Raw genomic sequence first — 16831 nt, 5'->3', positions numbered from 1 at the left:
TTTAAACGTGAACAGTGTGGCGGACCAAATCCAGGACGTCACATAAACGGCCTTTTCCCCCTGGCATACAGTGCTGTTTCACACTTCTAATCACACATGGGCAAAAAAACTCAACAAATGCAAACTTATTCTCAGGACTTATCCCAGCGACTGATAGAGTGAATCACGTGGGAGTTTCAATTTGTGGCTGATTTGTGGCTCTTTGGTGAGAGAAACAAGCAGAATCGAAACGTTTGCCGTACTCACACCAGTGCCAGATCACGTGTGTGTGCCAGACCCAGATCATGGCTTCCGAAAGCTTCCAGTACCGGGCACTATTTGAGTACAAACGGGAGCGCGGAGATGACATCTCCCTCCAGCCCGGAGACATCCTTACCGTCAACAAGGTGTCCCTGCTCACGCCTGACTACCAGGAAGGGGACGAGCAGAGACCCAAAGGGTGGCTGCACGGTACCAACGAGAGATCCAAGGAGAAGGGCGACTTCCCCGGGACCTTTGTGGAGTACGTGGGGTTGGTGCATGTCAGTTCCCCTGCCACCAAACCCTGGGCTAGGCCTGTCCCTCCAACTCCAGCAGGGGCCCAGACTCCTGTGGGCCCCCCGCCGCCTGGAGCCCCAGCGTCAGGAGGTGAGTGAGGCCCCAACACGTGCTGGTCATGTTAGTGAGGGCAACCCCCGATGTGTTGCATGTTATGGAGTAAAGATCTGGTTAATATTACAGTTCATGTGAGTAAGCAGCCTTAATCACAGCTAGCTAGTGGAAAGGGCCTTTGTTTGTCATGGCAACCCGTTTGAATGCCATGACAAGCGATCAGACAGGAAGTGGGGATCTAGCGTTAGAGTTAGACCAGAGGGTCGGAGCCGTTGACTCACTTGTCATCAGTAGTGGCAGAGGGTGAACGCAGTCCTTTGAGCTGTTCCTGATTAGAACCAGTCATGTTCCGTTGTGAGGGGAGTGATGACAACTTTCTCAGTTTAAGTCAAATGTAATTGTTTTGGTAAGAAGGGTCTGGAATCATGCCCGTAACCAGCTATGAGGTTATTTCATGTTATTTCTTGTCCACTGTGTGTCAGAGTTGTGAGTCGTCAGCATCTTGCATCATCAGCACTTCTACTGACAGCAATTGGAATTTTAGATGGACATTGGCAGCAGCAGGTGGCTTGTGTGTGAACTGGCAGCATACCATGTTCTGTAAGACAAAGCAATGACTGTTGTGCCAGTGCCAGTAAGAAACATTCAAAACAACAGCCTGTTACAGCATCTGGTGTAAAGAAAATTGTATGAAACATGTTAAATATGCTTGATCATGATGAAGGCAAGTCTATTTGTTTCATAAAAGTAGGCAAGCTAACATTTAACACAACACCACTGATTTGTAAACTGCTCATGTAGGCGACGGTATCAATAATAGTAGGCCTATGAAACATTTTAAAGCCAAACTGGGAAACTAAGTGTCTAATGACGTTAGCTTGTAATGGTATTATTGTCAAGCAATTTTCTTTATTTCTATTTCTAGATAATGTAATAGCTAGCTTAATTATCATGCTACATACCATAGAGCTATGTATTGTAACGTGTACGGTGTTAGCAGCAGAGCTCCTGCATTGCTTAGATAAGAGACTGGTGATCCCAGCATACTATGCGGCAAAAACCTGTGTGAATGTTAGCTTTGCTGCCTGTACGGTTTAATGCCTGAGTTTAGCCCTGTATTAGTGTAGTGTTCTTGCTTACGGTCAGTGTATTCTAGTAAGTAGACTGCCTGCAACCAACTGTCATGATGCTCACAGAACCCAGTGACGCTACACTGTTTTGATAATATGATTATGAAATATTATTCATCCAGTAATGCATTTTAATATGAAAGCTCCACACCTACCTTACAGTACACTATCAATAATGTTATTTTGCCCCCCCCCCCCCCCCCCTATAGGTAAATACTGTAGCAACAGGTGTCCTTGTATGTATTTAACGTTATAATGATCAAACCTAACCCCACCCCGCCCTGACTTTTTAAACCCTAGGTTCAGCCCTGTCTGTAACCAACAAGAACAGCCTTAGCAACGTAATTTATGTGTGTGTGTCGGAGGGTGTTTACAGCAGAAACAGCTCTGACAGTTTTCAGAACTAAAATCCAGAATATTTAACATCAAGGACCATCAATCGTGGAGAAAGAAACTGAACGCTCCCTTTTTTGTGACAGAAAGCTTGAAATGACCTGCTCCCATTGTTTATGAGGCTTGTTATTTGGCTGTGTTGTGTGTGTGTGTGTGTGTGTGTGTGCGTGTGTGTGTGTGTGTGTGTGTGTGTGTGTGTGTGTGTATGTGTGCGTGCACGTGAGTGCGCGTGCGTGCGTGTGTGTGTGTGTGTGTGTGTGTGCGAGTGTGTGTGCGTGTGTGTGGTGGGTCTGATTTGTCAGGCACAGGGAGGCTTGGTGCATGGTCTGTATGTGTGGGTGTCCATATGCTAACTGGGTCACACAGCTAGCTCAGCTGGCTCAAGACTGCTATTCTTTCTAATTGTCTGGCATTCTTGAATTTTTTTTGGAGGCGAAATTGGTCTGTTTTTCCGCTATTTATGTTCTTCTCTTCTTCTCTTTTAGTGGCTTGCTTTGTCTCTTTTGTTTAAGCTAAGCAGTACAGACGGTGATAAACAAGTCTCAAGCCTTCCTCCTTAGAGGAAAGAGGGAAAGATTGGTCTGGTCATGAATTATTGATTGCTAGTGCACAGGGTGACTGACACACTACACTCAGCTCTAAAAAAAAGTGTGGGAATTGGGCTCTGAGGCATTTTTCACATCATAATCCTGTATATCTGCTAACAGGCACTCTCACACATGAGAAACATCACACATCCTCTGCTGCACGGCTGTGGATTCCAATGGACTCTGAGCCACAGAGTCACTGGAGAACCATTATTGCTTGGTCCAAAAGCTGTCTTTCTGTCTCCCCTTCTTCCCTCATTTTCATCTTCATCTATCATTCCAGTCTTGGGAATGGAGCGAGTGTGGATTAAGTTAGGGATTCCCAGAGAGGCCCTCTTCCTTTGATTGAATCCTAGGTGCTCCATGAATGTCAGATCAAAGAGGTTAGACAGCATGTATTATTTATGCCATCGCCCTGGCCCTGTGATTTCTCACTCCTGGGTTTCGGTGGATCCACCGTTAACCAAGTCAACGAGCCATTTGAAGATGCTTGGTCACAAGGAATTACAATCAGCACCACTCATCATGGTCCTTTAATCATGGCTTTAGCCAACACAGACTGGCAGCAGCTTGTTAGAGTAAATGTTGTTCTGTACTATTAGAAAGGGTCTCCACCTTGGATTGTGGCTTTCCCCATAGGAGCGTCAATTAGCAGCGCCTGGAGCTTCCTGATGACAGCAGATAATGAATGCAAAGCGATTAGCCCCATACATAGGCTGTATGGGAGGAGCAGAATTACCTAATCATAGTTCAGAGCTAAGATAATTAGGTGATCATACAGCGGTTTTGGTCTTGGGCAGGTAACAAGATCATCCAGCAATTTGAATTTGTTTGTGGTGATCTCATTCCAATCAGACATATAACCTGATTAGCTTAAGTGATTCCAGAATAGTATTGCCATACATAAGACTCTCATAGACCTTAAAGTGTGTCATGTTTGAGCTTGATTGGGACCTGGAGCCATCTAAAAATGCTAGTGCCAAATAAATGCAAGAAGCTTTGGGAATAAATTCCTTGGTAGAGTCAGTCAGCTATTATCAAGTTCATGGGTTTGAATCTGTTTCTATAGGAACCTCTGACTCTACTTTGGCATCCATGTTGCCGACATATTTGAATCTATTATGTGTCAGTGTCCAGAATGGAGGTCTGGCCTAGCCAGACAGCCTTCCCTGTCACTCTGTGTGGTACACAACCATCTGTCCATCACTTAGCCTTCTGTCCAGTGACACCCTCCTGACTCAGCACACATCATGTGTCCTTTCTCTCTTCTGCTGCTGGTCAGACGACTGTGTTCTGTCACAGTTCACTACTGTATAGTAGTATGAAAATATGACTTGTAACCCCCCCCAAGAAACACACAACCACACACACCACAACCACACCAAAGACTAGTAATGAAGGAGAGCAGCACCCATTTTGTGGCTCAAAGCCATCCAGGGCAGCAGTGCCTCATGAGTACTGGTGTGCTTAGTGAGGGCTGTGTGTACTTGTGTACTATCCCTCAGGCCTGCCTTAGTGAGGGCTGTGTGTACTATCCCTCCGGCCTGCCTTAGTGAGGGTTGTGTGTACTATCCCTCCGGCCTGCCTTAGTGAGGGCTGTGTGTACTTGTGTACTATCCCACAGGCCTGCCTTAGTGAGGGCTGTGTGTACTTGTGTACTCTCCCACAGGCCTGCCTGTTCCTGCAGCATACTGCTCCTCTGTGAATCAGCAGAAGGTCCAGTCAATGCCCGCTACGCATGAGCTGAATATCCTAAATGCCTTGTTGTAATGAGATCTGCCAACTCCATTTCTCTTTCTCTCTCTGCCCTTTTCTTTCCTTAATGCTGCAATCTCACCCTTTTGCCTTCTGCCCTCCCTCTTGTTCTCTCTGTTCTCTTGCTCATCTCCATTTTGTGCTTAGGCATCATCTGCATCCTGCTCGCCTACATGCCCTTCTGAGATCTGAAAGAGCTCTTCTTCCACTGACTTTTTCCTCCCTGCTTGGTATTATCCCAATCTCCAATTATTTTTCCAAGGCGAGGGTTCGGCTTCATCCATCAAGTTGTGAAGCCCACCCATTTGTTTGCAGTAAATGCTACAGGCATCATCTGGCCTGTCTACCCCCATGGCCTATAAATCTGTAATAAACAGGCTCTGCCATGCTGTGATGTTTGGAGCCGAGAGCAGCTCATTAGCTGCTCCTGGTTTCCCCTTCCCTCTCTCTCTCTCTCTCTAGCCCTGCTTAGCTCTAAATATCAAATACTGGGCGGGTTGATGCCAATCAGCTCGAACATTAGTTGAGCTCGACTTTGACATGTGCTTGATCAAAAGAAAGTCTGCAAACCCTGACAGCTTGTTGTTCTTTTGACTGCATTAAGCCTCCCTACACCCAGTCAGGCCGCTGATGAGAGGTGGCCACTGTAGATGATGTCCACTGATCAAGAGGGAGCGTGGGGAGAAACTAATAGTGTGGAGCCAAGAGGTGCTGAGGTGCTGAGGCAGTAAAAGAACAGCCTGATGGGCGCTTACTTTCGGATCGATGTGCTTAGCCGAAGCCAAATGAACAGGCTATGTAAATTGCCTCATTTGCTCCTATTTTGAGTTTGAAAAGGAGTGTGCCGGGCTGGGCTGGGCTGGGCTCTGCTGCAGAGGCGAGAGAGAGAGAGAGAGAGAGAGAGAGAGAGAGAGAGAGAGAGAGAGAGAGAGAACACTCACTGAATACCATTAGTCGAGACAGTGTGGCAGTCTCCTGTCTGTACTCTACTCTCTCCACCCTACACAAAGAACAGCATGGAAAAGACAGACAGACATATAGACAAAGAGAATCTAGAGTACCAATGTATATAGCTTAGCAAAGGCAGAGGCTCTTTTTGATTATATTGTCACTAGCAAAAGACATGACCTGCTTCTGACACATTTTTCTTGTCTTCAAACTTTCTCACCCTTCTTCACCCCAACCCCCTTCTCCTTAAATACCACCCTGGGTAATCCCCCCAGGCGGAGCCTGTGCAGTACATGTGTGTCATTAGGACCTCCAGAACACAGGGGTGGGAGGGAGCAGTCTCACAAATGGAATCCCTCTTAAATCAGAGCACTATGATATTAAAACAGTTTCCATTGGACATGCTGTATCTTATGAAACTTCTGGGTCAAATCCACCCCACGACCACTCGCTTAGGTGCATTTTCTAACACTGAGTAAAAGTATATGTGGGAAACAAAGGCATAATGTAATAATATCCTAAATGTGTTTCTGCAGGGAAATAAGAATAAGATATTAAGAAGGTAAGCAGTTTAATGCTTTTGTTGATACATGGTGTGGACACAGTGATTGTAACCATAATGACCACCACACCAGAGATGGATTTAATTCATGGGCAACATGGGACCTATGAAAGCTATAAGGCAGATCCCCGCCTTCGCATAAATGCTATCTATATTTCTCAATAATAACAACATCACAGACAATGTGTTAATGTGTATAATCTCTCATTGCAGTGTGTGGGTGTTTTGTCTTTTATTGAGGAGAGAGTTATTGTCCCTGTTTTGAAAGTCAATTACTAGAGTCAGGGTGTGTGTTAAATTGATGGACAATGCTGGGGCCCTGGTTGGAAATTGGGTCATAAAGGCACATGTGAAAAACACATCAGGTGTCAAATTGTAATTTCAACCAATAAAGAAACATCCCCACAGGGGGTTTACTCCACATCGGATTATGTCTTTTCATATGTGAAATGTTTTTATTGTATGTATGAGATGTGATATATATGTGAGTATGCATCACTGTGGGTTTCAGAAATATCTTGGTCCATTATCAGTTCCCACTGAAAGCTATCCCAATGCTGTGCATACTCACTAAGCTCAGACGTGTGCTACAGGTCATCCTATGCAGTGTCTTTATGATGTTATCAACCTTTGACCTTTTAGACCATGGAACCCTGGGAACTTTTCGAATTTTATCTAACCTTGGTGACCTTCCTGGAAAGGCTCTGTTGGATTCAGTAGGTGAGTGATCAGTGATGCTATTAGGGCATAGTCGTCCAGAGTGGGGCAGAGATACAATGAAAGGTAAAAGAGGTAAGGATTCTCTATGCAGGACGCCACTGGATAAGTGAGACTAGGCAGTACATTTAGCTGAAGTTAGAAAAACACAGATCATCAACTCTCGTGTTTTGTTTTGTCTTGTTTTTTTTTTGGTTTCCAACATGCCGGCAAAACTTGTTGTCAGCCCGAAACCTGCAGTGTAAGCGAGGGGGTATTTCACAGATGATTTGGTATGCAGGTAGGCAGCCGTGCTCACACAGCACTTTCCCACCAATGCACCATTTGCCACTCAGTGTGTTCTGATGGGCATTGCCACTGTGCGATGATTACTATTATTGCCGACAAGACAAGAGGGCAGAGATCCCTCTGGCGTGACCTTGGGATGGGCCTCTCTTCTCCTCTTCCTCTCTCTAGTCTCCTCTGGACAGAAACTGCACCTCTACTCAAGTCCAGTTCTACACGTGAATTTCTGCCACTGTGAGAATATCTGTCGCTGCCTCTATGTTTTCTTCTGCCTCTATGTGTGAATATCTGCCTCTGCCTCTGTGTTCTTCTGCAACTGTGATTATATCTGTCTCTGCCTCTATGTGTTCTTCTGCCTCTATGTGTTCTTCTGCCTCTGCCTCTGTGTTCTTCTGCCTCTATGTGTGAATATCTGCCTCTGCCTCTGTGTTCTTCTGCCTCTATGTGTGAATATCTGCCTCTGCCTCTGTGTTCTTCTGCCTCTATGTGTGAATATCTGCCTCTGCCTCTGTGTTCTTCTGCCACTGTGATTATATCTGTCTCTGCCTCTATGTGTTCTTCTGCCTCTATGTGTGAATATCTGCCTCTGCCTCTATGTGTTCTTCTGCAACTGTGAGAATATCTGCCTCTGCCTCGATGTGTCTTCCTGCCACTGTGTGGCCATACTGGCTTCTTGGTTACTCTGTTTTTTTCCATTCTGTTTTTTTTTATCTGTTGTTTAATTTCTATCGTGAATCCACAGGAAGACGTGATGAACGCTGGCTTCAGTCTGTAGAGACTTGCGCTATAAATCTGCTTCATGGTGGATTAGTGAGCGATGTAGGGGTATGTGTGTAAGTGTGTGTGTGGATGTGTGCAAGTGTGTGTGTGTGGATGTGTGTAAGTGTGTGGGTGGTTGGGGCTGAACCAGTGGAGCGGGGAGGGAAATTAAAAGAAGATGGTAAATTTCAAACCAGTTTAAACCTGCTTTTCCATATTTCCCTTTTTAGGGTATTTATGACTGGCAATATTTATGACTGCCTTTTATATCTTTTTTTTATGTTTCACTCGTCTGCGCATTTTAAATGGGGTCGAAAGCACTGCAGTAAATTTGCAGTGATGTCATTTGACCGGCATGATAGTATGAAATGCATCTAAATTACAGCCTCTCTGCAACAGAAATAATTATTTATTTGATCTCACATCCCTTTGATCTCAAAACAGCAACATTTCACTATTTGTAAGGTTTTTAATACTATTTTTACCTTATATCTTAGATTGCCCTCATCACATTCTGTGCTGGATGGTGTAGTTATTCAACACTCAACAGCCACACAGTTCAGTAACATCAGCAGGTCCTGCTGCAGGCGCTGTGAGGTTGAAGGGTAAATGGCCCAGACAGACTGAAGAACAAAGGACCTGAGCTCTATGGCGCTGGTTCACAAAAGCAGTGCGGACCAGCACACAAGGGGTTGAAAGCCTTGAGTGGAGCGAGCAATGAGTAGTTACTTCCCTGGGCATTAGTTAAATGCTCTGTAAATTGGTTGTGACAATTAACACTAATGCATCTCTGGAAAGCCACGTTTGCTGGAAGGGACATCAGTGCTACTCTCAAAGCCACTCAAGTCTTTCCCTGTTAAAGAGCCAAGCTGCCCTGATATGAAAATGGAGGCTGCTCCAGTACTATGGCAAAAACAATAGTTCAAGGCCATCCTCAGCTACTGACACTGAATCTCTGACCTCGATGCCTATCAGTAATGGACAGAGGGATAGTTGAAGAAAGAGGGTGAAAGTGATGAAAAAATGATTGAAAGAGAAATGGAAAGAGAGAAGGCAAGAGATGAGTAAAAACAGGATATGAAACAAAGCCGGAAGACGGGTCATGGTAAGGAGCCAGGCTGAAGTTGCTTGCCAATTCCTACTCAAGCTGTAACCCCACTTACCCCTCACCACCCCCAACCAACCATCATGAATGCGCTCATTGTGATGGAGCTGGCATTTCAAAATTGTAATGGTTGGGGGGTGTGTGTGCATAATATACAGGGCACTGGTGGTGGGATGTGGGGGGTAGGGGGTTAAACATGGTCCTACCAGTCAGGGTGAAATTATGGCAGCTGTCATCACTCATGTAGAGAGAAGAGCCTCTTTTTCAAGAAGATAGATGGAGAAGATCTCAGTGCATTATGTCTTCTCTGCTGCCAACCAACACTCTTAGGCTTTCTCAGGTCCATAATAACACGAGGACTCAAGAGGAACCATCAACATCTGTGTAAAAGGTTTCTTTTTCCCCCCTGGGTTCCTCCGCCCGATTCAAAGAACTGTCATTTTCAGACTCATTCCCTCACAGAGAAGTAGTTCTCCCCAAGCCAATCATAGAGTATTTTCTTTTCTTTCAGTCTGTGTCTGTGTGTGTGTGTGTGTGCCCGTGTGTGTGTGTGTGTGCCCATTTGTGTGTGTGTGTGTGTGTGTGTGCCCGTGTGTGTGTGTGTGTGTGCCCGTGTGTGTGTTTCTGTGTGTGTGTTTCTGTGTGTGTGTCCGTGTGTGTCCGTGTGTGTGTGCCCGTGTGTGTGTGTGTGCAGAGAGACAGGACACAAAGGAGCCTGGCAGCCCAGGCCGTCTGCTTTGAACACGCCATGTAAACTCAGGGCAGCGCAGCGGCGGAGAGCCAGGCCAGGACATCCAAACACACATCAAACCTCAGAGACGGCCGCACGCGCTGCTCCCTCCCCGGCCCTCAAGTTAAACAGATGTTCCCTTGGCCTCACCTTTACGTCCACTTTCATCTTCGGCGCAAACTGGAATCGGCTCCCGCTGGACATTATGATGGCTCTGCAAACACCTCTTAAAGCGTCCGTGTTGACACAGGTGCTGCCTGTCCTCTAACTTCTCCCCCTGGCCCTGGCTGAAGTTGGCCGCCTGGCTGAGCCGCTTCTGATTTTAAGAGTTGGAGTGGCCTGAATCGCTTTTCGGACACACGTGTGTCTCGGTGTAACCGACGCCAGTGCCGACACATTTAGTTCAGGCTTTGCGAGGTGTGGTGTGAGTGTGAGGCAGAGCTCCTCCGAGGGACTCTTAAGCCTGTGTGCAAAGCTGCTCAGCACACACACACAACACCGAGGTGGAATCATCTCAGTTCAGGCAAACAGAGTAGCCACATCACCCTCTCCTTCACACAGAGTATATTTGCCAAGGCTAAGCACACAGGCTTGGGTTAAACACATAGCCTCATCACTAGTAAGAAGACCCTACCTGTGGCTGCGGGCACTGGTATGTAAGTGTGTGTGTGTGTGAGAGAGAGATGGGTCTGTTTACATACTTCTACACACAAAAGAACACAACACTTGTGTAGCTGTGATACGATTCAAACCATTTTGTCCTGAAACTATCAGTATTCCATAAGATTCTTTTTTTTTTTTTAAAGATTTGTTTTTGGGCTTTTTATGCCTTTAATTGACAGAGCAGTGAAGATTGTGACAGGAAATGAGAGGGAGAAGAGGTGGGGAGTGGACAGGAGAAATGGCATCGGGCTGGATTCGAACCCGTGACCTCCTTAAACGTCAAGCCCGGATGTGGTCGGGGCTACTGTTTGAGCCACAGTGCCCCAATATTCCATAAGATTCTGAGGGAGGAGCATACATTTGTGTTCTGTGCTGGCTGTCTATGAGCCACAAAGGCAACAGGAGTCCAGGGTTTTATTTCCTGTGTAAGCTATGACCATGTCTATGCTTCACTGATAATATCAGACAGGGTTGCTCCCAGCTGCTGTAGTGGTTGCCATAAGTTGAAAAGCTGTTTCATTTTCACTTGTGCATATGTGTCTGTTTCTGTGTGTGTGTGTGTGTGTGTGTGTGTGTGTGTGTGTGTGTGTGTGTGTGTGTGTGTGTGTCTGTGTGTGTGTGTGTGTGTGTGTGTGTGTGTGTGTGTGTGTGTGTGTGTGTGTGTGTGTGTGTGAATGTGTGTGTTACACAAACAGACACACACGCACGTAGCCAAACAAAGGTGATCCATGGTGGCAGAAGGTCTTTTGTTTCCCAACTCGAAACACAGTTTGAAGGTCAGGGATGCAGCGCTGCATTCCCTCCCCCTCCACATCTCTTATGATTCTCCTCACGTCCCTGACACCAGATGACATTTTGCCCCTTGTCTGTTGAGTTTCCAGCATTGTGTGTTTTTCCCTCTCTCCGCTCCTCTGCTCCCTCATCACTGCTGTTTTTCTTCTTTATGACTCTCTGTCTGCTCTATTTTTACCCAGTAAACAGTGCAGAAGAAAAACTCCCAACAATTGTGCAGCACTAAGGGCTTCTGGGGTGAGTTGTACGTGCCTCCCAGGAACAACACAAATGCCCAGACTCTCTCTCAGCACAGTGTGTGTGGATGTGTGGATCAGGGACTAAGACTCTCTCTCAGCACAGTGTGTGTGGATGTGTGGATCAGGGACTCTACCCAGACTCTCTCTCAGCACAGTGTGTGTGGATGTGTGGATCAGGGACTCAGACTCTCTCTCAGCACAGTGTGTGTGGATGTGTGGATCAGGGACTCAGACTCTCTCTCAGCACAGTGTGTGTGGATGTGTGGATCAGGGACTCAGACTCTCTCTCAGCACAGTGTGTGTGGATGTGTGGATCAGGGACTCAGACTGTGTCTCAGCACAGTGTGTGTGGATGTGTGGATCAGGGACTCAGACTCTCTCTCAGCACAGTGTGTGTGGATGTGTGGATCAGGGACTCAGACTGTGTCTCAGCACAGTGTGTGTGGATGTGTGGATCAGGGACTCAGACTCTCTCTCAGCTCAGTGTGTGTGGATGTGTGGATCAGGGACTCTTCTCTTCTCTACTCCAGCAGACAGGGGCTCATTATCACCATTCGCCCCATACCTCTGCACTCTTCTTTCAGGCCAGCTCTTTCTCTTTGAAATGTAAAGCCAGCGCTGAGAGATTTAATTTAACAGACATGGCTGCAGTAGGTTTTTTTTTTTTTCATTCTTCCACCATTTGCCTAGATTTATAATTACTTCCCATGTCTCATCTTCAAATATTTATGAGAGATGTTGCAGTTCCTTTTTACCAAGAAGCCAGATTTACCTAGCCTGGATACCAGCCTGAACTCCGCCCACAAAATTTTTGGTCTGGAGATTCAGTCTGGAGTCGAGTTAGTTGGGAGGGTTTAAACGGCCCCGAAAAGTGATCTGACCATTCAAATTGTAAGGGCGGGCTTTATACGTTGATGGACAGATCTAGATAGAATACCGGTATACATCGAACAAAGATGGCGCCGTCTCGGAAGCTTAGTGGGACATATTTTATATGATTTAAGCTATCTACACGACTTTTATATGTCTACATTGACTCGGTTAGTTGTGTATACGCAAAACGAGTGTTGCCCAGGATTATGGGTCTTAACTGAAGCACTCTAGAGCATTATTGATAGGTTATGCTAACGCGTAGAAAAAAAAAACATTCAAACGAATGGTAGCTTCTAGCCTTGAGTGCTAATTAAGTAACATCAACAGATATGACAGCGCATTCATTTTGAAAGAGGAACAGAGAAACGCGATCAAGGCATTTGTCGATTGAAAAGATGTTTTTGCCGTCCTTCCTACGGGATCAGGTAAAAGTTTAATCTATCAGATGGAAATACTACGTTGCTCTGATTGGTTCTAGGTATCCAATTCAGCGAAGAGGAATTTTCTTTCCTGGTTCGTTGAAACACGCCCCATAATCACAGCCCAATAGTCCGGTCTCAGACTCATATTCTGACTAGAATTATGAGTATGACATCGTCAGGCTAAGATTTACCCACTGTTTGGTATATGGTATATGCATACTGGCCATCACAACCTCTGTAGCATGTCTTCCAAAGATAATGCTTTCCTTCTTTAAGCGAGACTGATTTATCTTCAGTAAGATCGACCGAATAGGCTGCATAGACATCAACATGTCTCCAGTGGAGTAGCCATGGTACACAGAAGTTATGGAGCACGTTTGTGAAACCCTGGGCATAAATCATCCATTGTTGAAGGAGAAGAGAGTTTGTGCCAGTGGTCTGTCTCCCACATGTAGGCTAACTCGTCCTAAACGTGAGGTCTGTTCGACACACAAGCCCTGACTGTTCCTGATCTCTGTTTGAACTGTCCTTCAACCTCTCCCTATGGTGTTGGTCCATGGTGCCGTGGCTCTCCTGTGTCCCCCGCTCTCTCTCTCTCTCTCTCTCTCTCTCTCACTCTCTCTCTCCCTCTACAGTATGTTCTCTTCCTTTTTCTGTATCCTGGTCTATTCCCTCTCTCCATCCCTCTCCTTTTCCCTCTCTCCATTCCTCGCTTTGCCCTTTGACCCCTGTCCCATGTGGCAGGAGAGAGGATGTTCCGCCCCTGCCCTGCGCTGCGCTGCTCTTCTCTTCTCTCCTCTCCTCCCCTGCCCTTGGAATGTGGAGGAAGCGTGAAGAAGCTCACTTTGATAGATGGGGACTTTCTGTTTGGCATTATGGTTGGCCTCTGAATAGCAGAGAAATCAAAAGAGAATGGCTCATTCCAGAGAGTGAGACAATGCCCTGAGGAGAGAGGGAGAAGGGGGGGGGGGGGGGGAGAAGATGAGAGTGAATAATCGAAAGATGGTCAGACTTTTCAGAGTGCTTGCGCCGACCGCTAAAAGGAGGCCTGACTGTTTGAAGCACTCTGCTTTGATGACGCAGTGATCAAACCAGCACATTCAGAAAGGCCTAAAGAGCATAAAGAGTTCTCTTCAACTGGCCCTCCCCAGAGCATTGCCATGTGAGGGGATCCAGGGGTGGAAAACACTTATAATTTGATTTCCTGTGCTTTTCCACCCATCATCTCTCCCATAGGGATATGTTTTGCAGTCAGTTGTGACCAAAGGCAGTGGGAGATGCAGACTACAAAACAGAAACACTTCATTCGCACCTTAAATTATCCTTAAAAATAACACTGAAGTTTGTGCACAGATGATGCAGTGCTTTTGCAATTGCGTGTGTGTGTTTGTCTGTATTTTTACTTCTTCTGTTACTGTGTTGAACTGTTCACAAACAGACAAAAAAGTGACAAAAAAGTGACTGCATTCTTATCTCACCAGTTCACAGGTCCTGTTTTATTTTTGCTCTAGAACTAGTTAGCTAATTACTTAAAAGGCATGCAAGAACCCTGCCAATACCTCAAAGTATTGACAGAGTTGGCACTGACAAAAGCTTGCTAACGTGCTTACTGGTGTCTTTTGGCAATGAAGCTGCCAATGTCATGCTCTTGCTGTAGCATTCACTCTGTACCAAGGGGCTTAAGGACTTTTGCATACTTTCAAGGGCAAAAAGGGGGAGTGTAAATGTATTTTAAGCGTTTTGTTTTTTGTAGTGGCAGTCCCACTGGGTTTAGGGAAGGGCAGGAGAAGTCAGAGGATGTTGTCCATCACTCACTGGCCTGTATGAGTCTCTGCTTGTTCTGTTGGCCAGGGATGATGCGTTGGATTATTCCATTGCGAAGCCTCAGTGTGGAGGAGTTGTTAGGCTTTAGGAAGATGTATAATTATGTGTAGGGAGTGCAGTGCTGGATGAGGAAAATATTGGCCGTATCCGGATGTCAATAACCATGTTGCGTAGCGCCCTTGGATCAGATGATGGGGGTAAACAGAGATGTGCTACCATGGCGATGCTGGAATGTTTTGTATGCGCTGTGGAACCCTCGTGGCTTGGGAGAGTGGTTGGCTGGGACCGGTTGGGACTGCATCCTAGCAGGCTGTACTGGATTTCAACTCCTCCACCCCAATCCCCCGTCCCTCCCTTTGGCCAGGAGACAGAGAGCAGAGTACAGCCTGGCCTCAGCGTCCGTCATCCCTCATTTGAATGGATCCGGAGCTGGCCCCAAACCCAACTCCAGGCCCGCCACCACAGAATCCCTCCAGACCAGGCTGACATATGCCCTCACCACAGCAGCACAGTCACTTGGCTGGGCCCCAAAGAGTTGGGCGTCACTTGATATCCTGTTTTCCTGTGAGCTGTAAACTTGAAGATACTCATCAACTACTCGAATTAAGAGTAGTTTAGCACATAATGACATGAAGCTTCGCCTCTCTGGGCACCACTGAAAGCTCAGAGGTCACAAAGGTGTAGTCTTAGGTGTTGATGAGTTCTGGAGTAATACTGGGAGAGTTCGTCCTGAAACTGTTCATATTTTATAGAATCTATCTGTGGGGTCTGTAAGTGTAGAAATACACCATTTACTACAGCATTTACTAATACACATTTTCAATCATTTATAAAGATATCTAACAGATACAGAACAAACAGAGACAAAGAGAGAGAGAGAGAGAGAGAGAGAGAGAGTGAGAGAGAAGGGTAAAGAGAGGAAAAAAGTTAATGGTAAACAGAGCAAAGTCATGAGTGAGTTGAGTGGGTGAGTGTGAGCAAGGAGGGGAAGAGAGGCTGCTCCTCACAGTCTTACCTGAATGCAATCCCCCCCCCCCCCCCCCCTCTCAGGGTCCAGGGATGAGAGTGGCTGATTACTGTCACAACACATTACCTCTCCCATGCATCTTCTGCAGCCGCATGCGCTACGCCCTCGCCTGATTTAATTACCCACTGCAGCCAGGCATCATTCCTCCCCTTATTTATTCTTCCCATCCCCCTGTCCCCGACTTTTCCTCCTCATCCCCCTCTTCCAGTTTGGGTTGTCTTCTCTGTTGCTTTTAATCTACGATCCTTTTCCTCAAGCTCCTGTGGCCAGATCTGGAGGCCTGTTTGTTCTTCACGACGTAGATGCCTCCTTTTCAGCTGGATATGGAGTTTTTTTTGGTTTTCTTAAAAGAGAGATGTTCCACCACGTATCCAATAATCCCATTTCCTTTGGTTTGAGTAGCTGCACTGTGATTCAAACTTCAACTGTTTTTCCCCCTTCAAAAATAACCTGTGTTATTTTCTCTCTTTCATTCTTCAACCTCCACCTCCTCTTCCTCCTTGTCTGACAATCAGCTAAATGCTCAGAAAGAAAGAACCCTTCTCTTAAAGTGACAGCTCAGGTTGACAAGACGGCTATCAACCGCAATAATACAAACCTAAAGCACCATTAAGGGGAATAGCACTGAAAAAATCACTTGTGATTGGTGGAGAGTGGTGAAAGGCAACAATTTGGTCTTCTGCCTGTCAAGTGATACGAGCAGAAAGTTGAGGATGGAGGAGGAAGTGGGGAGGCCTCAGGGGTCGTGTAGCAGGAGAGGGAGAGCAGTCAGGCCTCTGGCTCCATGCTGCTAATAACAGTCATTTGGAGAGTTCTCCCCCTGTCTCTTGGCTGTCAGCTTTGGACCTGGGCCCTGCCTTCACATATGACCCCGTGATTGCAGTGACAATCAGCATCAATCCCACCTGCCTAAGAACAGGCTCACTCACATCTCATTTACTCTCTCTCTCTTCCCTTAATTCCTCTCTTCTTTTTCTTCTCTCTCTTCCTGTGTTTGTCTCACTCCACGTCATTGACCCACATTCTCTTTCACTCCTCATGCCTTTCTCTGAGCCTCTCCATTACTCCTTAAACCATACCCTTCCATCTGTCTCTTCCCCTGATTTGTTTCTTTCTATTTCTCTTTAACTTTCCTCAATCTTGCCCCTCTCTCCCTCCTCTCCATCTCTCTGCCTGGGTCTCATCTCTGACTGACAGGTGGCGTTGTGCAGGCGATGAGTCCTCCTGCCTCTCTGCCAGCTCTCTCGGCTCAGGTGTTTTGAAGAGCAGGAAAGCATCAGTTTATCTGTGGCGCATCCCAAAATAGACGCAGTGCAGCGCGGCGCGGCGCGGCGCGGTGGATAGAGATCAAACGGCCCGCTCTGGCAGCACAAACCCCTGCTGCCGGCAGGAGGGCTCATTTCCCATGCTTTTTTTTGGGTGGAAATGG

The 16831-nt window shown here is 46.4% G+C and overlaps 1 protein-coding gene across 1 annotated transcript in view; it reads left to right on the top strand.

Moving 5' to 3' along the window:
- Positions 1-284: 284 nt before the first annotated feature.
- Positions 285-16831, top strand: part of pik3r3b (phosphoinositide-3-kinase, regulatory subunit 3b (gamma)) — a gene marked incomplete at its 5' end in the record, with an annotated part of 163949 nt that continues 147402 nt past the window's right edge. The window contains one exon of the mRNA XM_080831889.1: positions 285-627. Within this exon, the coding sequence (XP_080688015.1) occupies positions 285-627 (343 nt within the window). The remainder of the gene's footprint in view (positions 628-16831) is intronic.

Source organism: Sprattus sprattus (genome assembly GCF_963457725.1).
Source record: "Sprattus sprattus genome assembly, chromosome: 2".
Lineage (NCBI taxonomy): Eukaryota > Metazoa > Chordata > Actinopteri > Clupeiformes > Clupeidae > Sprattus > Sprattus sprattus.
Note: the sequence above shows the minus strand (reverse complement) of the source record. Positions and strands in the feature narration are given on the sequence as shown.